Raw genomic sequence first — 23253 nt, forward strand, 5'->3', positions numbered from 1 at the left:
GTGACAGTGATTTGTGTGTGCAATTCATATTAGTAGGTTAATACATGCATGTAATGGCTTGTAAAATATAAATAAAATAGATTTAAAAGCAACTTTTCACGAACACTATCATAATATTCAAAAAAGTATATGGAAATTTCTTTAATCTGATTTTTTTTCTTGTGTTCCAATAAAAACATCTAAAATATTTAAATAACTAACTATCTAATTCGGCAAAATATCCTTTAAATATCCTAACGGCCACTGTTATGACTGGCTAACATAAAGCAGACACAAAGCATAATGAAATTATTTACTTATGGTTTGTGATGCAGCAGCATCCAATTATCAGCTTTGTGTTTCCAAATGTTTCCATTGCAGTCAAAGGCTACCACCTCCTATCTATTGCTAACAACCATGCCAGTGTCCCCTGACTGATAACAGACAGACAGATGCCGAGAGTTCACATCATGATCTTTCACCCACTCGAAATTATTTCTGCTTATTTGGCACTGAAAATTACTGTGCGCCGGATCATTAGTGCTGTTGCTCCATTGTCACATCACCACAGTGAGCTCATGGCATGAGTACGGAATGATCCTGAAGGGCAGGTTACCCGAAGCAGATTACCAGGGTTAGAAAATTCGAGTTTCAGGAAATAATGTGCTCAGAGTGACACTTTATGAGGAAACAAATCAATACTGTCAAGCTTTCATTTCATTGTTCGTGAATGTTCATGTTTGCCAGCTGGCTAAGGCGTAAATTATAGGAATGTTTGGGGGGAACGTTATTTTTATCAAACTCACCTCTGTTGTTATGAATGTCTGACTAGTTTCTGGGAAAACAAATACTGGAAAAAAATTAAATAAAACTAATGAGCAACATCTTGAGAGATTAAATTAGAATTTTACAGTTAATTGTAAGATTAAAGTTCTGGTGAGGTTACACTTTCAATAAGGTTCAATTTGTTTTAACATTAGTTAACTACATTAGTTAACATGAACTAACAATGAAAAATACTGATAAAGCATTTATTAATCGTAGTTAATATTAATTTTAACATTTACTAATACATTATTAAAAAACAAAATATGTATCTGTTAATATTATTTAGTCAATATGGTTACACTTTATTTGGATGGTCCACTTTAGACATTCCACTAAGTATAAGTAACTTTGCAACTACATGTCAACTAACTCTCATTAGAGTATTAGTAGGCTGTAGTAGTGTTTTGGTTAGGGTTCAGGTTAGTAGAATAAGTTGACTGTAGATAGCAGTGTAGGGGGTAACTCATTACAAGTAACTCGAGTTATGTAATCAGATTACTTTTTTAAAGTAACTAAAGCGTTACTTTTAAATTTACAGCAAAGTATCTGAGTTAATTTTTCAAATAAGTAAGGCAAGTTACTTTTATTTCCCATTCATTGACTGACAGCTCTCTTGTCCTCATGTTGAGAAAAATTGGGAGTAAGTGCAGAGGCGTTGTGTGTGACCATGATGGTTATTGTAGTTCTAGACTAAATGTGAGCATGTATTTACTCATCTCACCATCTCATCAAAATAAAGTATTAGCAGAAATTAAAGGGATAGTTCATTGTCATTATTATTCACCCTAGTTGTTCCAAACCTGATATTTTAAAGAATGTCGGTAACCAGTTGTTGTCAACTGTCTTTAAAATATCTTCTTTTGTGTTCAATAGAAGAAAGAAACTCATACAGGTTTGGAACAACATGAGCGAGCGTAAATGATGACTACATTTTCATTATTGGGTGAACTACCTCTTTAATATTCTAATGAGAGTTAGTTGACATGTAGTTGCAAAGTTACTTATAGTCAACAGAAAGTCTAAAGTGGACCATTTAAATAAAGTGTTACCGTAAAGATGATTTAACTTGAGCTAACATGAACTAAAACTAAATATAGATCCAAAGTATACAAACTTCACTTGTATAGTGGCAGGAAAAATTGGTTCTTACTCATCACATAAGTCAGTCAAAAATCCGTAAACAAGTGCGAGTTTAATCAAAACACAAAATGACAAAGATATACAAAATCCTGTTGGCTCCTGTAGCCTATCATTTCACTTGTTAAACCTTTAACTTGTGTTACCTTAAACATTTAAATACGAGTTTATCCATAAATGACAGACAAAACGGTAAGAGAACTGTTTCTCCCTTTTTTCTATACACAAACTTCTCCAAGTTCAATCTTCTGCCCCAAGTGGGCGTAACCATTAAAGAAACAGAACAGAAATTATACATCAGAAAACATGGAAAATAATACTGATATATATATATATATATATATATATATATATATATATATATATATATATATATATATATATATATATACACACATACATACATGCATAATACATACACACATACATATATAAAAATAAACACAGGAAATATCAGAATTGCCTCTCAAAGAAAGATACAAATATTATACCTTAGTTAGTGATTGCAAAATCAACACTCCAAACAAACTATACTAATATACAAATTATTGAAATATTAAATTGGCTCTTACACAAAAGTTTATGAACTAAAAAGCTGTCAGCGATCAAAATATTGATTTTGAAAATGTTGAAAATGATAGTTTTGAGAATATGTTTGAGACCCTGAATATGAGCCAGATGCTGAATGTACTGGGAAATGAGCTCTGATAAGAACAGTGATGATGGTATAAAACATCTGGTAAAACTGATTATTTTATTCTTCTGTAATTGTTACTTTATTATTGTCACATATGCTGTGTAGATGATTGACACAAACAAGATGATGAAGAGGAAAGTCTCTTTAATTAATCCACAGTCATAAATCCAAAACAGAGAGAGAGCTACTCACACACACGTAACGTAGACAATACCCGACAATGAACACAAACAGAACTGGACTTAAGTACACGTGATAACGAGGTAGATAATGAGTGCACAGCTGAACATAATGAGTGATCAAGGCAACAAACGACTAACTCAGGCAGAAGGTGGTGAAACACAAAAAGTCCAAACTAACAGAACCGTGACAAATATAAGGAGAGTTTTATATTGTGACGTTGTGCACTTTCCCAGAGAAACAGACAGGAGACGAGGATCCAGTTTACAAGCACCAAACGGCTGAGGTTTATTTTCTGAACGTGTACAACCTAAACACGGAGGTGTCAGGAGGTGTCTTAACTGTCCCCAAAAACAACAAGAACGCCCCAAGAAGAGATGTAACGTTAGACTAATTTTCCTCTGCACCGCTCACCGTCCCCTCTCTTTCCGCACTTCCGTCTTTAGTCCCTCCCTCTTAACCATTTCCCTCCCGGACACCTCCCCCAACAGCAGGTGAATCAAGTAAGCAAATTTATAACAGAGAATAAACAGTATAAGCGATGAATTGCCCCCTCCTCAGGTTTCCTCGCCCCAGAGGAAAGGTGAAATCCATGAAATGCCGGGGCACCCGAAGTGCCTCTCTGGGCCGAAGCCATAATCCAGTCTTCGCTCTTGGGGTCTGCTGCGGCCCAATGGCAGGCAGCCCATGCCTCAAGGGGGTAGTCGGCCGGTACTCCACCTCCGAGCTGATACGACAGCCTCCACTGCGATGTCTGCTGCACAGTCGAACGATGATCAGGGCTCATGGTGCGATCTTCAGGCGCCCCCAACCCAGACCGACCCAGAAGAACCCCAGACCCTCCTGGTGCTTCGTCTCCAGCTCCTCCAAGAGTCTCCAGAGTGCCCCCAGGAGCCTGGGTCAAAGGGTCACCCTCTTCACAGCCCACTGAGGTTCCCCACCCCTTGTCCGACGCTGCGTCTCCAGCTCTTCCGTCCGCAGGGTGGGTTGCCCCAGTGGTCTGCCATTGTTCTCTGCTCTTGAAGGGTTGCCATTCTCCCAAATATGGAGCCATCCTGTCCCCCAGGCCTCTTCCGAACACGATAAACAGACTCTCCAAGCCTCTTTACTATGTAACAGGGTCCTATCCAGGCACAATCCCACTTAGGTGAACGTCCCTTTTTCCCTTTTCGGACTATACTATACCCATACCAGCTCTCCGGCATTAAAATCACGTCCCGTACAATGATGGTCATATGCCCGTTTTTGGCGTATACCCGCCTGCAAAGCCTGATGACGAGCAAACTCATGGGCTGACTGCAGCCGGTCCTGTAGCTAATGAGCATACTCCAACCCAGGTGGGGCCTTTGGTGCATCTGGCGGTTGACCCATCAACAGGGAGGATGGGGTTTGCAGTTCTCTGCCCAGCATGAGGAGAGCTGGCATAAATCCAGTGGTCTCCTGCACCGCACTCCGCCTTTGCAAGCAGGACCATCGGCAACTGAAGATCCCAGTCCTTTTGATCCTGGCTCACACACAGGGCTAGCTGGGTGGCCAATGTTCGATTGTACCTCTCTACTAACCCATCACTCTGGGGGTGTAGGGGAGTTGTCCTTGTCTTTCGGATGCCCAACTGCCGGCAGAACTCAGAGAACACATGTGACTCAAAGTTCCTCCCCTTATCAGTATGCATCTCAGAGGTAACCCCAAAGCGAGGAAACATACCTTCCAACAGGACATCCGCCACGCTCCCCGCCTCCTGGTTGGGAACAGCATAGGCCTCTGGCCATTTTGTAAAGTAGTCCATCGCGACCACCACAAATCGATTTCCTCAAGGGGTCTGTGGAAACGGTCCTAGTGCATCTACGGCCGCACGATCCATGGGACAGCCCTACCAGCCGTTGTTATAGCGGGGCATAAGACTGGCCCGTTGGCCATTTTTTTTTGCAGTGCAGGCATCACACCGACGTCCCTATGGCAGGTGTGCCAATAGAACTCTTGCCGAACTCGTTTTACTGTTTTGTTTACTCCAAAATGTCCTACCCCTGGTTGTCCATGCATTGCTTCCAGAACCAAGGTTGCACCTGGTTACGCCTGTCACAGATTCCATGAATCCTCTCTGCAATACTCCCGAATTCAATGCCAGGCCATCCCGCATGGGCCACAGCCCCCTCACCACTGGTCCAAAAGCCATGACCTCTTACCACGTAGGCCTCCTGCCGGCTTCCATCCAGTCGATGACTACCTGGAGCTCGGGGTCCATGCTACATTTGAATCAGGCAGCACTGCACAACAAGACGTCTCCATCCCCATCTCCGGGGTCATGTCAGGCGGTCCCTGCATCACATATCCATCCAGTTGCTCACATTGTGGGCAGGATGTCATATAGGTGCGCCTTAACAACATGTCCACATTCTGATGACTTTCCCACTTGCGATGCTGAATGGTGAATTGAAACTCCTGCAGGCGTTCTATCCACCGTGCACCTGTCCCTCTGGCTCCCGGAAAGACAACAACCAACACAGGGAAGCATGATCTGTTCGGATCACAAAATGAAGACCACAGAGGTGATGCCTGAAATGGCTGACCGCCTCCACCACGGCTAAGAGTTCTCGTTGGGTCACACAGTAATTACGCTCTGCCCTGTTGAAGGCCCGACTGTAGTAGGCAATCACCCTCTCTCCCTTTTCCCCCTCCTGGGAGAGAACCGCACCTAGACCTACATTGCTGGCGTCTGTGTCCAGGATGAATGGCAATCTAGGGTCTGGGCTGGCCAAGACTAGCGTATGACACAAAGCCTCCTTCAGACTTTCAAAAGCCTGCTGCTGTTCTTGCCCCCACTGGAACCGCTGTGATTTCTTTGTCAACTCATGGAGGGGAGCAGCAACAGTGGCGAACCCAGGGACCCTGGGCTATTCTGGTCATGACAAGGTCGAGAGCACTCAGGGCCGATTCAAAGTCTTTTCCATGCACTAAAATGTCATCCAAATAGACCAGGCACACCTCTCTCGGAATACCCTGGAGCACTTGCTCCATCAGCCGCTCAAATGTTGCCGGAGCGTTGCACAGACCAAAGGGCATGGTCTTGAATTGCCAGAGGCCTGTCCCTGTCATAAAGGCAGTCTTTGGTCTCACGTCAGCAAAGAGGTTATCATGGCGTTCCATCACTCGCCATAATTTCTGCTTCTGGAGTTCCTCCAAACCCTCTCTACTTCTCTCCCAAACAGCTTTTGCCGCTTGCATCAAAACTGGGCTCTCCCCAACTTGACTGCAGTTCCCACTATCAGAGATGGCCGGTGGTGGAACGGTGGAAAGCCCGACCGCAGAGCCAGAAAATGGTGTCTCTACAGACTGTAACGTTGGTGACAAAATGGAAGAGTTTAGACCTGGGACCCCCTGGGCTTTTGAGCTAGGATTCAGACGACCCATGTAGCGCGACTGAGGACCCGGCCATATAGAATTAAAGTGAATTGGCACCGAACATTTTCCAGCTAGCGTTGGGGTCGCTGCCCTCAAGTCCAAAACCGCAGCTGCGTGGTGTAGTCGATACCCAGGAGACAATATTCTGGAATCTCAGCGGCCCAAACCCACTTAACTGTACTGTGTCCCTCAACACAGATTTCCGCCTCACACGACCCATCAAAGTTGCTTGCTCACCCATGACAGTGACCAGGGGAAAACAAGCGGTCTGAAGGACCCTCCTTGCCAAGAATTTAGGATGAATAATGGTGACTGTAGAGCCAGTATCCAACCAGTTGTCCATCCACTTTGGCCTCTAGTCGGCAGCACTCTACTGGACTAACCAAAGCAACAGACGATCCACAGGAAGGTTCTGTAATGGCTGATGGGCCGAGAGCACCTCCCTCTACTCCGGCCCCTGTCCATTTCCAGACGGCGGAGTGGACACATTCACATCCAGGGTTGCACATTCCCGGCGCAAATTACCTGTTTTTCCACAGCACCAACAAATCACAAGCTCCATCTGGGACGTCTTCGCCTTAACAGTTTACGACTAAGTCTGCTCCCCGGAGTATGCAGCTAAAACCCTGGGGCAGCCAACATTATTGTTGCTTAACATTCCGCTGAGCCGTTCATCCAATATCCCCTCCATAACCTGCTCTTGATCAAGGGCTTCATCAAAGTTAGATGGCTGAGCTATTCGTACTTGCTGCCGTAACCAATCTGGGGTAAATCCCCGTACGAATGCGTCCAGAACCAATGCATCCCTCACGCTTTCGCTGAATGTTGGGTAGCTGCAATGGGCTAAGTGTCGCAGGTCAGCCATAAACACACCCAGGGGCTCTTTTGGTTGACAGATACGCTCCTGAAACTGCTGCTGTAAGGCCATTGGGGATGTAGTGTCAGTGCAGTTGGCCACTGAACGTTGTAAGAGGGGGCGATTGAATAAGGTTTATTAATCTGTTCTGGTGAGACAAATGGATTAGCTCGGCTGCCAATGAGCTGTACAGCTCGCCAAAAAGCCCCTCTTTGACATGCATATGGCTCGTTTGAGTATGATTATAACTGTAGCTTGAATCTTCAGGACAGAAAGAAAAGGTTTCATCCGCCTTGACCCATGTACAGCATCTCTGTTTACCAGCGTTTCTATCTGCGATCCGCGTTCCAGACCGGAGTGCTCGCGATGAAATCATGTTCACCAAAAGCACAACACATGCTAAAACAGGGTGCGGGGGACTGTGGTCTAGCTTTAAGGGAATATTCTTGATCATATTCGTTCAGCAAAAACGGCAGAAAAGGATTATTGGGCCGCTAGCGCGCTAATCAGCACATTTCTTCCCTCTCGTGCACGCTCTCCCTCGGGATTGCGCTCACCCCGCCCATGCCGGGGTTGATCCCACCCTGCTTTGCTTTAACTTCTCAGCGGATAATTGAAGCGATCTTACCGGCTTATTCTCCATCTTCTTCTGGGAATCACGAGTAGAAAGCTGTGGTTTTAAGATCCCACTTCTGACACCAGTGTGACGTTGTGCACTTTCCAAGAGAAACAGACAGGAGACGAGGATCCGGTTTACAAGCACCAAACGGCTGAGGTTTATTTCCTGAATGTGTACAACCTAAACACGGGTATCAGGAGGTTTCTTAACTGTCCCCAAAAACAACAAGAACGCCCCAAGAAGAGATAACCCTAACCCTAACGTTAGACTAACTTTCCTCTGCACCACTCACCGCTCACTTTCCGCCCTTCCGTCTTTAGCCCCTCCCTCTTAACCATTTCCCTCCCAGACACCTCCCCCAACAGCAGGTGAATCAAGTAAGCATATTTATAACGGAGAATAAACAGTGTCAGTGCCACAATATTATTGCGACAGGTAGAAGTCCATTCGTGTAAGATATTTCCGGGTTACTAAAGACAATGTGAAATATGAAATAATGATTGGCCAAACATTCATGCATTTAAGGGTTAGTGTCAGGTAATGCATTAACTAATGTTAACTAATGGGACTGTTTAAATATGACCTGTGAGATCATTTCATTTGCGGGGTCGCTCATTCCAGAACAGTGAGTGGCCGGATTGATTACATCAGGGATTTTATAGTTCATGAGAGTTTGAAGGCATGTTATTCATTCATTCATCTTAGAGTATGCAGTGAATTATGGTGTAACTGATTATTTGACACTTAACACTGCATGCCTTCTATAAATCTGAACATCAATAATTTGTCTCTTTATGCATTATGCACAAGTCATGCATTTTAGTAACTGCAATCAGATGATATAATTGGAAAGCATAGCGGGTCTGGAAAAATACAAACCATTCATCAGTGTCTCACCACTTGGTGTCCCACTGTCCATTCTTTGTCCCCTCAGAGAAACACAGTTATTGCTCTGCTTATCAAAGTGCTCTGTCACAGCTAAAGCATTCTGAATAAAATCATTTGAGGCTTTAGTAAATGTACAACTTTTATTTCCCCATGTTTTTGTATTTACTTTTTAACTATGCACTGCATAATGAGTGACTTTGTCCCCCAAACTGAGATGGCATGTATAAATGCTGGCTGATAAATGAATACACATGCAGCCAGGTGCGCAGAGCATCATTATATGATGAGGTATGTATTGAGCATGCCGTTTTCTTTTTATCTTATATATGTTGTGCGTAATTGCTTCACAATCAAGATTGTAGTTATCAACAGAATTATTCTTAAATCAAAAAGAAGAATTAAGAAAAAGAATTAAGAAACTGACCGTTTCAGAGCTTTTAATGTTCAGGAACAGAATGAACTTTATAGTTATTAATGTTCAGTTTTCAAACGGTCATGACGATCTGAGTGAGATACATACAAATGCTAACTTGCTAATTGGTAACACATAAACAGACATACATGAAATAGTGGTAAAATGCATCAGAATGGTAATAAGGAAAAACTAGACATTTTCTTACAATGATGTTTTTGTTGAATGATGGTATTAGGAGAATTAAATCAAATGTGTTTCTGCTTTCTGAATCCTGGATAAGTGAAAATGGATCTCGCTGAGGAGGGATGAAATTAAAGCTGAATTATATTTTCATTGAATTCACAAGTCACATTGTGCACATTGTACTGACTCTGTTGCTTTATTATAAGATCAAAAAAAATTTATTAAGATAAATATAAATCAATACAAATTTATTTTTTTCCCAGCGGTGATCTGGGCCCTATAACGTCATCTGAGCCATAGAAGAATAAAAGTAGTACTATTTTACCTGTCTTACAACAAAGATCTCAGATCAGTCCATTAAATAGTAGGTGAGTATGATAAAACAAATAAAAAAATTCTTGATTAGACTGTCCCTAAAAAAATCTTTAAAACAGACTTTTTATCCAGAACCATATGATGGGGATGATGGGAAAACACATCTTCATCAATATTTGCAAGATACCTCTTCTTCTCTTCTTGTTGTACATGTTCATCTGTTCTCTGGACATCCTGAGCTCAGCCTTTCAGTTAGCTGGAGGTAAACTTTAACATCTTTTTGTTTTACATTTTCCACTGTTCACTGATATAGTAACTATATTGTAAACACCATACTTCCAAATGAAATGTGAAAAGCTGGTTACTTTTTTACCACTAACTACTAATCTCAACATCACATCCTCAGAGAGAGAGAGAACAAAAGCTTTGATTGGCATGTGTTGTATTTTTGGATAGGTAAGGTTGCAGGGGACATATTCAAAAACAACAAAGTGTTTTCTAACCCTGTGGCGGGACTGGTGGTCGGAATACTGGTTACTGTCCTGGTCCAAAGTTCCAGCACTTCCACCTCCATTGTTGTCAGTTTGGTCTCCTCTGGATGTAAGTCAGATGCAGTCGTTACAAACCCAGTATCACTCTGCATAATCCAAAAACCCATGTAGAATATTAACATTCCTAAAGCACAGCACTCTGAAATACTCTATTCTCATTGGTTAATAGCTAGCGGGCTGATATTTCTTAATATTCAGTTTGTGCATTGAATATGCTTACTTATATTAATAAGATTTATATCAAATTGAATTTATACATTCTGTAAAAGTTTATCCGTGGCTTCTTCTGGCAATCTTTCCCCTCTTTTAATATTTGACAATTTGTGCTATAACAACTAAATTAGCAATGCTACTATTTATTTCCTATAATAACACATTGGCTGATGCATAATCATCCAGCACATAAACTTATATCTAAATATGTTACCGTTTAAAAGTAAATCCACAATTTTCTTTAGGGGGGGCATCCTATATTTCATCAATAGGCGTAACTTTAAGGCCTAACTTGTAGGTTGTGTTTTGCAATACTGAGGAACGCAGATAGACCCTTCTCAATGTATGTCTGAATTTCATTCATACTACACGCATTCATACTATATAGAATTCACTTTTAAATTGGTCGGTTAAGTGTCAAGACAGAATCATTTATCGCATCGCATCCTGCCTCACTCAACTCTCGCTACTTTCGTGTCTCTTATATCACACAGTGAAATTGTTCTCTCATGTCATACAAATGCAAATGGCGGCATCTTATTCTTGTGTCCCAGTTATCGATTGCAGTGACAATGATTAATAGGCTATGATTGTATTATTATAACCTAATGTTCTTCTTGTTGCTATGCTGATTGTTTTATATGCACTGGACAAGGTGCGTTCACGCCATGTGAACAAACGGAAAAAGCGTTCACATTCTTGTATAACTTTTAATTACAACTTGTAAACTGCTCCAACTTGTACCATGTGAGAACACTGTACCACCTGTGCACCGCAGATTCATTTTGACATTGATATTGTTGCCACAGTGTATAATTCCGAACAACTCCGAGTACAATGTCACATGTTGTCATTCATAATTACAGCAATTACGACATGGCGAGAACGCAGCATATTTTTCTCTTTAGTGGAAGCTTTAGGATTATGTATACAGGTAAAATGATAAAATAATTTAAAATAAATGATAAAATAATTTAAAATAAATGATAAAATAATTTAAAATAAATGATAAAATAATTTAAAATAAATGATCAAATAATTTAAAATAAATTATAAAATAAAAAATAAATGATAAAATAATTTAAAATAAATTATAAAATAAATTATAAAATAATTTAACCTAAATTACGATTTTTATTCATTTGGAGGAAAGCAGTCTAATAGGTCAACTCACTTCCTGAGAATTAACATTTTGTGCACAATAGCAGCCTCCTGTTTTTTCTCTCTCAAATGCCCAAGGATGATTGTTATTGAAACGTGACTCACATCTATCGACCGGGTTTGTATCTACATTCTGTGTTTCATGCAGTGTTGGATGTTGGATCTGCCATTCCCATCATCATGGGTTCAAACATTGGCACATCTGTCACCAATACCATTGTGGCTCTGATGCAGGCAGGGGAGAGAGAGGAGTTCAAACGGTAGAGAGAGCATACAGTACCTCAGACTGTCAGCATTCAACCATCAATAAAAAGTTTGGAGCTCTTTAATGACACTTTCTGCGTGGGACTTTTACAGAGCCTTTGCGGGTGCCACAGTGCACGATTGCTTTAACTGGCTGTCAGTGTTGGTGTTGTTGCCGCTGGAAGCCGTCACTGGCGTGATGAGGCTCGCGTCGGAGGCGGTGGTTGAAAGTTTCAACATCGTGACCGGAGAGGATGGTCCAGAGCTCCTGAAAGTCATCACAGAACCCCTCACCAAAAGTATTATACAGGTGCAGCATTATTCTGTAATACAACCTGATTGGTTGATAGAAATATTTGTTCCAGGAATAACAGGATGCCCTTCTTTCTTCTCTGAAAAACAAAAGAAAAGTTTTAGTACACAGTTGAAAGTCTGTCAATATTGAAAAATGACAAAATCACCATATCATAAAAGAGGTCCATGTGACTCATGCTCTATATACAATTTTTCTCAAGCTATGAAATAAATGTTTCAGAGAATATTGTTCTACATTTTGGTCTGCTCCTCACATAAATCTGGCTTCAGAAGACTTAAGGGCCATTCACACCAAAAGCCGATGACTATAATTATAAAGTTTAATAATCATTCTAATTCTATGACAATATGAAAGTCCACACTAAAACTATAACTAAAAAGACACAGAGGAACAACATAGTTGCAATCACTTTCAGAATTATATTTTCCAGATGATGAATGATAAAAATCATTTACTGTCAATCAGAATCCACACAAATATATAGAGCTTAAGCATTTAAAGCAGCAGACAACACAAACCGCAAAGCAGAACAGAATGTTATAGTGTGTTGGTGTGGACTCTAATACAAAGTTCTGTCGTGGAACTCTAGATGGTACAGGCTAATAGGGCCTTAACTCAACTTGCTTGCAATCACATCATTATCTGTGGGGAGCAGCTGATTGGGTTCTGCAGTATCAGTAGCCAATGAGCTCGCTGCTCAACCCTCAAATACTTGTTTAGCATTTGCATTAGTAGTGCAGCGCACTTTCAGAAACCCTCCACCTTCCCCAGCTCCACCTGTATAGATCTGCCATGGGTAATTCATGTATATTATATTGTACAGCAGCAGCAGCATGTCTTGCTTGTTGTGTATGTATTGGCAGTAGCAAGTCCTGTACTTGCTCTGCAGCAGCAGCAAAAATAAACAGCAGCAGCAGCGTAGCAGATCTATTCCACCAAGACCAAACATATCAACATTGTCATACCCATTACCATGACAAACACTCGAATTGAAACACTCGACAGAATTGTCACGACAGAAATATTATTGTTATAACTGTCTTGTTCATTGTTAGTTTTAACGGGACTTTACGGTGCAGTCACATTTACTGTTGTTCAGTGAAATTTCGCAGGTGAAATCCAGGCCTTTTGATAGGAGTCCACACAATGGTGAATTCTGCATGAGGGCGAAAGATTTACGCACACAGATTCCTCAACAGGTTCAAACTGGTCACATGGATTTACCGTGGTGACAAAAAGAAAGCTGCTTGGTTTGTGTGGCAAGCGGGGCGGGGCAGAGAGCAGTGGGAACTGAGCGAGGCCGGTGGCGCGAATGCTAATGAGACCACAATGGTCTCGAGTCCCACTGAGGAGTGATGACAGTGAAGGATGAGAGAGGACCAGGCCTGGGACATTTATTTTAGTGTTTTTAGTTTAGTTTATGCTGCAGTCTTCCTTGAGAGGCTGACACTTTACTTCCATTTTATTATTTTTGTTTATTTTGTGATTAAAGTTGCATTTAACAGTCGCTGGTTCCCGCCTCCTCCTTCCCTTAACACAAACCTTGTTACAGTTTGAAAGTGACTTCAGTATTGACAAAAGACAATGGACCTTTTTTGTGACATCACCTTTAGAATGTGGCACGCAAGTCTTATTCGCAACTTTTATTGTGCTCTTATTTAGTTTTTTGACCTTTTTGGAGCTTGACAGCCCTTCATAATCATCCACATGGAAAAGATCAGCGTGACCGTTCTTCAAAACATCTCTTTTTGTTTTCAATGGAAGGAAGAAAGTTTGGAATGAGTATAATAATGAAAGATTTTACATTTTTGGTGATTTATTTATTAAAGTATGCGGCCAATTGGGTGTCATTATAAATAAAAAGAAAACTGGTCATTAGTTTTCTTGTTAAATACTTTGGAGCTTGTTAAAACTTGTGTAGCCTAATTAAATATCACACTGTTCGCCCTCTGGTACTCTTCAGTCTGTCATTAATCTTAGAGTTTAGAGTTAAAAGAAAATTTTATTTTTCCATTTCAGCTGGATAAGACTGTAATCGTAGGTATAGCCACAGGGCAAGAGGTGCTGCGCAATAAGAGCCTGATAAAAGTTTGGTGTCAGACACGGATCACGGTGAGCAACATTTCTGTTTGCCTACAGATGAAGATTATTGATGCAGCACATGACGTTATCTTCATTTTTTTATCCACAGATCCAAGAGAATGTTTCTTTTGCGCATTCAGAAGCCTCAGCTGTACCAACCACATCACTACACATGAATGCTGAAAAATGTGAGTCAAAACTCTATCAAATTTCAAAGGAATAGTGAACAAAATGGACAAAAACACAGCAAAGAGCATTCCTTTGATCAATCGGCCTTTAGTCATTTCATGCATACTTTTTAAAATAAAACAGTATTGTTATCCATTCTATCTGGCTTCAAACTTTAATGCAGAGAAATGCCTTATTCAAACAACACACCCTTTTTTTATGTGAAGAAAAACTAATTTCTGAGTCCCTCTGTTGACTGTTTGGCTCTTCTGCATTTACTCAGAGCTCCGTCTGGGTTAATAACTGTCATTTATTTTTTATTAGCACATCCTGCGATAGAAAGCCTCTGAGTCAGATGCTTGTGTAAAAGACTAATTACACATTTGACATCAACAACAGTAACAAACAGCGTCCTTGCTGTTTTAGGAAGCAAGATGTTTTTAAACTTTCAATGAGCTTTTGAGTCATCCTGCCTCACATATTGACTTTGAGACAATCAAATTTTATAATCTCATGAGCCATCATAATGTGAAAAAATAGGTAATATTTATCGGGGGACAGTCTATGACTCAAGCCCTTAATTATAAACGTGGGCCTCATTTCTAGAAGCCACTTTTTTGTAAGAATCTGAAATCCTTTTTCTACTAACTCATCCCATAATCAGCAGCTGATGGGCTAATCACTGTTAAGATGAACACATGCCTGTCAATGCGTGACTGACGGGCACATTTCCACAGGAGAGTGAAGATGTAAATGCATGTGTGTATTGGAGCAGGCACTCATCTATTTGTGGAGACGGGATTGTCTGATCTGGCTGTGGGCTTGATTCTGCTGTCTTCTTCACTGCTGGTGCTTTGCACCTGCCTCCTGCTGCTGGTTAAGCTTCTCAACTCTCTCCTCCAGGGACAAGTGGCCAAAGCTATCCAGAAAATCATCAACACAGGTAACTGCCAGTTTATACAGTTAATGTGATTGTCAGGAGCCGTGTGAAATGCTTTAAAAGATTTCTCAGATATTATTTTTCTTATTTGACCACATATGTCAACTGTATTGCATCTCAACACATTGATATGCTCTTATGAATCTTGATGGTCCGATCAGCACATTTGTGACCCTGGACCACAAAACCAGTCACATGGGTCAATATTTTGAAATTGAGATGTATGCATCATCTGAAAGTTGAATAAATAAGCTTTCCATTGATGTATGGTTTGTTATGATAGGACAATATTTGGCCGACATACAACTTTAAAGTTGTCCATTTATGTTTGCGATTGTGCTGCATTCACTCACAAAAATAAATGTTTTATATATTTACGGTAGGAAATTTACAAAATATCTTCATGGAACTTGATCTTTACTTAATATCCTAATGATTTTTGGAATAAAAGAAAAATAGATCATTTTGACCCATACAATGTATTGTTGGCTATTGCCACAAATACACCCGTGCTACTTATGACTGGTTTTGTGATCCAGGGTCACATTTATGAGATTTATTCGGAACAATTTATATTTTTTTATATTTTCATAATAAATCTATCGGATATTAAAAGATGTCTATTTAAAAAAAAAAATTTTTTATTCATTAGTGACTTTTATTTTTAAGACTCTCATAATACTGCTCACACATTATCCTCACATATTAATATTATAATTCACTTACAGTTTTTGCTCTCTCTCTCTCTCTCTCTCTCTCTCTCTCTCTCTCTCTCTCTCTCTCTCTCTCTCTCTCTATATATATATATATATATATATATATATATATATATATATATATATATATATTATTCAACTACATTTTCAAATTGCATGCATTTACATTGAATATTTTATTTCTTGATTTTTTTATTTTTTTATTTAAAAAAAAAAAGATTTTTTTTCTGCAAAACTCAGATAAAAGTTGGGATTAGTTTACCCTGAGGTAAATTTAACTTGCCAACTTTTAGCAAATATTTCTGTTTATTTCCCTTAATAATTGAATGCTGCATAATTATCTTGTACATACTAACTCCTCTTGAAATATGTTATAATTTAATTAGTTATAAGTGTTATTCACCTATCATTTCCCTCTGATTTTAGGGATAACGTATGGGTAGGATTGCATTTTATTACATAAGATTACACAGAATATGTTGACCCAAGAATGTGTCTAACTTGAGTTTTTGAAAGAACTTATAGGCTCCAATAAGCACTTTGTCAGATTCTAAGACTGCTTCCCTTTTCGAAAGCATGCTAAAAAGTTCATCCAGTGTTTCAGTCTGAGAAACCCTGAAGGGAGCCTCAATTATCTTGTCATTTTTCCAGCATTTTCAGGAGATAAACAAATCACTTTCTTGCAGACTTTCCTTTTCCATTTGGCTGGTTGACTGGCTACCTGGCCATTCTGGTTGGTGCTGGCATGACGTTTGTTGTTCAGAGCAGTTCGGTGTTCACTTCTGCCATCACTCCTTTGATAGGTGAGTCCTTCCTAAGATGACCAGGCTGAACCTATGGCCAAGAATATCAGCAAAGAGTTTGAATTTCTTCGGTATAATTTAGCTGTGCATCAACATAACCCGAGAAATTCATTTCACCCAAGATCACCTCGGAGTAATGCACTAGTATTTGCATTTAGACACCACTGAGCCTCAGAGGAGTTAATCTTTAGCCCTCACAGGGTTGACTGTTGACTTCCACTCATTCGTATTCACTATGAGCTTTGTGCTCTGGGAATAAATGGTGTGTTCAGGTCGATGAATAATGTGAAGGTTTTACTCAATGCAGTAACTCATGCACTCGATTTCCCAGAGAAATGACAGACATAAGTTGTTGTGCTTCAACAAATAAGAGCGAGGGAGAGAGAAATGAAATAGAGGATGGGAGAAACAGTGCCAAGTGAAGAGAGATCTCAACCCTCTCTAATCCACCTGGCCTTCTGATTGAAAGACGAGTGATTGTCTAACTGTGTTCCTGGATTTATTGTAATTAGCTACACAGTGATTAGACTTTCTAGTGAGGCATGACATATTATGGATCCACAGCATCCTAATTACACTGCCTGGGAGACCACTAATCCCACAGAGCTTTAGAGCTGCCACACAAGCCATAATGTGTGCAGACTATATTTTTCAAACATTATTTATTCTTCTCAAAGGCAAACCCAGGTAGTCTTTTCAAACATGTGCACTGTAAAAAAAAAAATTAAGTTGAATCCTTTTATAACTTGTATATAGCCTAAACGTTGTATAAAACGTTTGAAAATTGCTTTACTTATTTTGATGAGTTTAAGCAATCTAAAACGTGTTGTCATAACTTATTGAACATATAATTGTTCACAATGTGAAGACTTTTAGGGGCTAATGATAAAAGAGAGTGTCATGATTGATAAAAGGAAAAATCTTTTCAAATTTTAGTTTGAAATACATGTGCCAATTTCTTAGAAACATACTTTTTGTTTTGTTTTTTTTACAGAAAAAAACCCGTTAGAAACGTAACTTCAAGTAAAATTTTAAACGTATAATTTTACACATTTATTCCTGTGACGCAAAGCTGAATTTTCAGCATCATTACCCCAGTGTTCAGTGTCACATGATCCTTCAGAAATCATTCTAAAATGCTGACTTGATGCTGACATTTTTTAGCTATTAATATTAAAAAGAGTTGCTTAATATATAGGTGTGTTTTTATATATATATATATATAATTTTTTTTTTGTAAATCCTAATAATTATTCTATTATTCTATTATTATTCTATTATATAGAAGGCTCAAAGAAACAGCATTTACTTGAAATATAAATCTTTTGTAGCAATATCTTCAAAAGTCTTCACTGTCACTTTTGATCAATTTAAAGGTGCTGTATGTAATTCTTTTTGACTGTACTAAAGCACAAAAATACCATAACATGCTAAGTTCACATACTCGTTTCTCTGAAAAACAATGCTACAGCCAGGTTTTCTACTTTGAAATGTGCTTTCCGTTTCGGAATGTCTGTTTTTGTTTTGGTATGTGCGATCCCACCCACTGACAATTTACCCAATATTATTTTCGACACCCAGGGTTGCTATTTGGCGGAAAACACAGTGTATTTTAGACAATACACAAAGTAGGTCAGAGATCGCAGATTCTACCCGACCTAAAAAGCCTCAGCATCCATCTAAAAAGCGTTAGCTTGCCCTCTGTATGGAAACCCACGTGAGCGTGATGAGGAAGAAGTGCGAGTACAGTAACCCTCTCAAATATTTAGAAAAGACTGCAATACCCATTTCAACCACAAGCTATCAATTTTACATACTGCACCTTTAATGAGTCCTTGCTGAATAAAATGATCAGTTTCAAAAAAAAAAAAAAACAATCTTACTGACCCCAACTTTTGACCGGTAGTGTGTATACATACAGTATATTACTTTATTATAATATAATAATTTCATTCAAGACTCTGAGGGCTGAGTGTGCTATTTAGAACAGGGCAATTTTCATAAGGTAAATGTCAGTTTCGTCATGGTCATACGGTCATCCAATTTTCTCTTAATTAGGCTAGATTCACCTTACGGGAAGGTCTCATTAGTAACAGAAATAATCTGCTCTGGTGTCTCTCACGTTCTATGTGCTTTCAGGTATTGGTGTTATAAGTATCGAGCGGGCCTACCCTCTGACCCTAGGCTCCAATATCGGAACAACCACTACAGCCATCTTAGCTGCATTAGCCAGCCCAGGAGACAAGCTAGCTGCGGCCTTTCAGGTGATGACATTTGAGACCTGAACATTGTCGCAATTAATCAGAGACTGAGTTAGAATGGTGGATTGATCTTAGAATATTGATGTTTCTGATAATACGAAATGTTGTAAAGATCCAGTCACTCATATAAGATTACAGTAATTAGCAAACAACGTCATCTATCTTTTCAATCAATTCCTGATGGACAAAATCAAGTCCTACCCTACATTTATTTCCTCGTTCAAGAAGTTCACTCAGATATATGTCACAATAGGGAAGAAAAGACGATCGAAGCCTTTGGGCCAGATTTACTAACAGCTTGCGCCAGCGCAAACCCTCTTTGTGGCGTTAAAAAAAACTACTGTCAGGATTTACTATAGACATGCAGTGAAAAATTTGTGCTAAAAAGGCATGGTCAGGGTTATTTTTGCGGCTGACCTTATTGCATCTGCCTTTGTAGGAGTTTTCCTTTCAGAAGTATTTAAATTAATTATGCAAGGTGATTTACTAAGGTTTGCACTGGCCAATTTACTGGTTTGGGCCATTATTTACTACCGAAAAATCAGATGCTAATTTGAGCTGTGGGATTGTGCTCTCATGCTAATTTTCCCTGTATAGTAAATCCGGCCCTTGGTTTCATGACAACTTTAAAGGGATAGTTCACCGAAAATTTTTAATTCTTTCATCATTTACTCACCCTCAAGTTGTTCCAAACCTGTATGAATTTCTTTCTTCTGCTGAACACAAAAGAATATACTTTGAACTGAAGAATGTCGGTAACCAGACAGTTGATGAGCTCCATTGACTTTTTTTCATACTATGGAAGTCAATGGGGTCCATCAACTGTTTGGTTCCCCATATTCTTCAAAATATCTTGTTTTTTGTGTTCAGCAGAAGAAAGAAATTCATACAGGTTTGGAACAACTTGAGGTTGTTCTTGTAAATGATAAAGATGAGGTTGAACTTGTAAATGATAAAAGAATTTTCATTTTTGGATGAACTATCCCTTTACCAAATTATAAAACAGAAGATTGATAGTTAGCAATTTAATCCTTTTAATGTTAATATGTTTAAATGTTTAAATTTATTCGAAAATACAAAGCAAAACTGAGAAACAGGCTTGCAAATTTATCCTAAATTATCTATTTAAGTTAATAAATGGTAAAATTGTATTCATTTCATCCATAAAAAATACAGATATACTGTATATTTAATCACAGACTCTATTGTGAAGAAAGCCCAACAGAGACTGTACTTCCTGCGTCAGCTGAGGAAATTCAACCTGCCACAGGAGCTGCTCGTACAGTTCTACTCAGCTGTCATCCAGTCCATCCTCTGCACTTCCATCACCGTCTGGTTCGGCTCTGCTACCAAAACCGACCTCCGTAGACTACAGCGGATAGTTCGGACTGCTGAGCGAATCACTGGCACTACCCTTCCCACACTCAAAGTACTGCACTCATCCAGAGTGAGTAAAAGGGCTCGCAAAATCACTCTGGACCCGTCACACCCAGCACACTCTCTGTTTGAACTGTTACCGTCTGGTCGACGCTACAGAGCACCGAGCACAAAAACAACCAGACACAGGAAAAGTTTCTTTCCCCAGGCCATCTACCTCATGAACACTTAAATGTTCCCCTACTGTGGAACAAACATGTGCAATACTTCCCTCAGACATTTCATTATAGCACCTTATAACTTTATATATATTTATAATTTATAATCTTTTTATTTTATTTTTTTCTATTTTTTTTATTTTATTTTTTATTTATACCTGTTACTTGTCACTTGTCTTGTCACTTTGTATTGTATGTGTACTGGAAGCTACTGTCACCAAGACAAATTCCTCGTATGCGCAAGCATACTTGGCAATAAAGCTCTTTCTGATTCTGATTCTGATTCTGATTCTGATTAATAGAGATATTGGTATCTGTATGCGATATTGGCCTTAAGGAATTTGAAAATAAGTTGTATTGCTCATTCCTAGAGACCTATTATTCAGATAGTCTGTTTGTAAAGCAAATAAATCATGTTCCATCCCTCATGATGCTCTGCAGTGGCGGTTCTAGAGGGGGGGCCGGGGGGGCCAGTGCCCCCGTGTCACCAAGCTTGGCCCCCCCTCTGGCCCCCCTAAATTTGGAATCGTAAAATCACACCAAACAACTGCGCATTTTATCAGTTGCGGCGCCTTCATCTATAGGCTACACTGCAGCACGACGTATATTCACATCAAATGTTAACGCAGAGGAAACGGACACTGCAGTTCACAAAAGTTCATTATTTGCATGTGCTTTAAAGCCTTGCCGGTTAAACATGTCATTTGCTGCTGATGCGCTGTTCAAACATGCGCTTTACTGAGCGCGTACACTCGACGCGCACATGCACTAAAAGCCTGTTACTGGACTAAGTTATCTTTTAAGTCTTATATTGCGCTAATACTGTCAAATACAGACAATGTTTACATAAACAAAGTTGGTTATGTCTAAAGTGAAAGCAAACAGAGAAAATTTATTAAAATCTGCTTGTCATATGCGTGTATAGACCATAGACTGTAAGGTATAGACGCGTCGCGTGCTGTTCTTAAAGAGACAGTAGCCCTAATAATAAACATGCTGCCGCTTGTCCTTAAAGAGATAGTTCACCCAAAACCAAACAGTTGCTGGTCCCCATTGACTTCCATACATAGTAGGAAAAAAATATACTATGGAAGTCACAGGGGTACATCAACTGTTTGGTTACTCACATTCTTTCAAATAACGTTTATTTTCAACAGAAGAAAGAAACTTATTCAGGTTTAAAACAATTTAAGAGAGTAAATTATGACTTTTTGGGGGGAGAACTATCCCTTTAATGTTAATAAAACAACAAAACACACAAAGGAAATCATTCACTGCTCTTGACTGAGAACTTTAAGTCTGTTGTGTTTAATTTTCATATTTGTTCAATTTAATTACTTTCTTCAATTCTACTGTTAAATACACCTATAGCTGAAAAAATAAAGCACTGTTTATTTCATTTGTATATTAAGTTGTGTATGTGTAATATGTATCTCTGTTCTTAATTTTTAATAACAAAGAAAATAGTGACAAAGATTTTTATTTTCGCCACTTTGGCCTAAATGTCTGCCATTCTTTTTTATTTTATATTTTGTTACCTATATTTTGTTACCTATAAGGCTTTGCTTTTAAAATAGGGACATTAGTTTGGCTGTAATGCTCAATCACATGCAAAATAGTAAAACCAACATGAAAAAAGAATCATGATAAAATCGTGATTTCCCTGAAAAAATAAATAAAATTGTGATATGATATTATTGCCATATCGCCCACCCCAGGTGTAAAAAAGTGCCTAGATGTGCTTAGATGCTAAAAATGTGTTATTATTGATCATTATATCACACTACAATTAAACATAATGAAACATTCATTTGAATTGAAATTGTTTTATTAGCTTAGCTAATATAATTTATTAGCTTTTTCTAGAGATTGCAGTCATGCATGACATGGTGAAAAATGACTTGAAATAATACTGAAAATAGGTTAAGATGAATGTTAAAGGTGTGCCCCCTAAAAGCACAAGTGGCCCCTGCCTGGCCCCCCCAGTTACTGTGGTCTAGAACCGCCACTGATGCTCTGCATTGTCTCTCTCAGGTTGCTCTATGTCATTTCATCTTCAACATTCTGGGAATATTGCTTTGGTACCCAGTTCCTCTTAGCCGTCTCCCTATTCGCATGGCACGATTTTTGGGTGAGCAGACAGCAAAATATAGGTGGTTTGCTGTGCTGTACCTGATTCTTTGCTTCCTCCTTCTGCCATCCATTGTCTTTGCCCTCTCCATGGCTGGATGGCAGGCTCTGCTGGGGATATGTGTGCCATGTGTTGCTCTCCTCCTCTGCATTGTTGTTGTGAATAGACTGCAATTGCAAAAGCCTCACCTCCTGCCTGGGTGGCTGCAAACCTGGGACCACCTACCTCTCTGGATGCACTCACTCAAACCATTGGATACAATCATCACAAGAGTCACATTGTGCTGCAGGAAAGCCCGGAACAGTGATCAGAGCCGCACGTCACCCGAGGATCTGCCACAATTGACAGAATATGAAGCTGAAAAAAATCATGCCCCTTTGGCACAAAATTGCCCAACTTTGATTTATGATTATGAGACTGAGACGGGGGCTGTTTTTGACTCGTTGGATGGCAAGAGCAGCAGGCTGTAGACTACATGTGGTCCATTAAATGCTTTTTGGCTCTTAAAATAGTTTATCTTTTCATATTGTGATTAAACAGGTTTCCCCTCCGCACTTTTTGTGAGTTTTTCTGAAGC

The 23253-nt window shown here is 39.4% G+C and overlaps 1 protein-coding gene across 6 annotated transcripts; it reads left to right on the plus strand.

Moving 5' to 3' along the window:
* The first annotated feature begins 8786 nt into the window (after window positions 1-8786).
* slc34a1b (solute carrier family 34 member 1b) lies at window positions 8787-23230 on the plus strand. Of its 6 annotated transcripts, none has more exons than XM_082140749.1 (12): window positions 8787-8871; window positions 9445-9549; window positions 9616-9758; window positions 9953-10096; window positions 11570-11681; window positions 11779-11974; window positions 14000-14092; window positions 14172-14250; window positions 15006-15173; window positions 16573-16689; window positions 18829-18953; window positions 22580-23230. In XM_082140749.1, exons 3-12 carry the CDS (start codon window positions 9635-9637, stop codon window positions 23144-23146), a joined length of 1725 nt encoding a protein of 574 aa, XP_081996875.1. In that variant the 5' UTR covers window positions 8787-8871; window positions 9445-9549; window positions 9616-9634; the 3' UTR covers window positions 23147-23230. The 6 variants fall into 6 exon arrangements, with proteins under 6 accessions (XP_081996875.1, XP_081996876.1, XP_081996878.1 ...); XM_082140750.1 differs by having other exon boundaries at window positions 9629-9758; XM_082140752.1 differs by having other exon boundaries at window positions 9445-9544; window positions 9614-9758.
* Window positions 23231-23253: the final 23 nt, after the last annotated feature.

Source organism: Leuciscus leuciscus (assembly GCF_965113295.1).
Source record: "Leuciscus leuciscus genome assembly, chromosome: 16".
Lineage (NCBI taxonomy): Eukaryota > Metazoa > Chordata > Actinopteri > Cypriniformes > Leuciscidae > Leuciscus > Leuciscus leuciscus.

What these genes read in the sequence shown, in the direction of transcription:
- slc34a1b (XM_082140748.1), top strand. An exon ending in AGCCTTTCAGTTAGCTGGAG is followed by an intron (nt 9,759 to 9,952) that starts GTAAACTTTAAC and finishes ATTTTTGGATAG; the next exon opens with GTAAGGTTGCAGGGGACATA. An exon ending in ACACATGAATGCTGAAAAAT is followed by an intron (nt 14,251 to 15,005) that starts GTGAGTCAAAAC and finishes GTATTGGAGCAG; the next exon opens with GCACTCATCTATTTGTGGAG.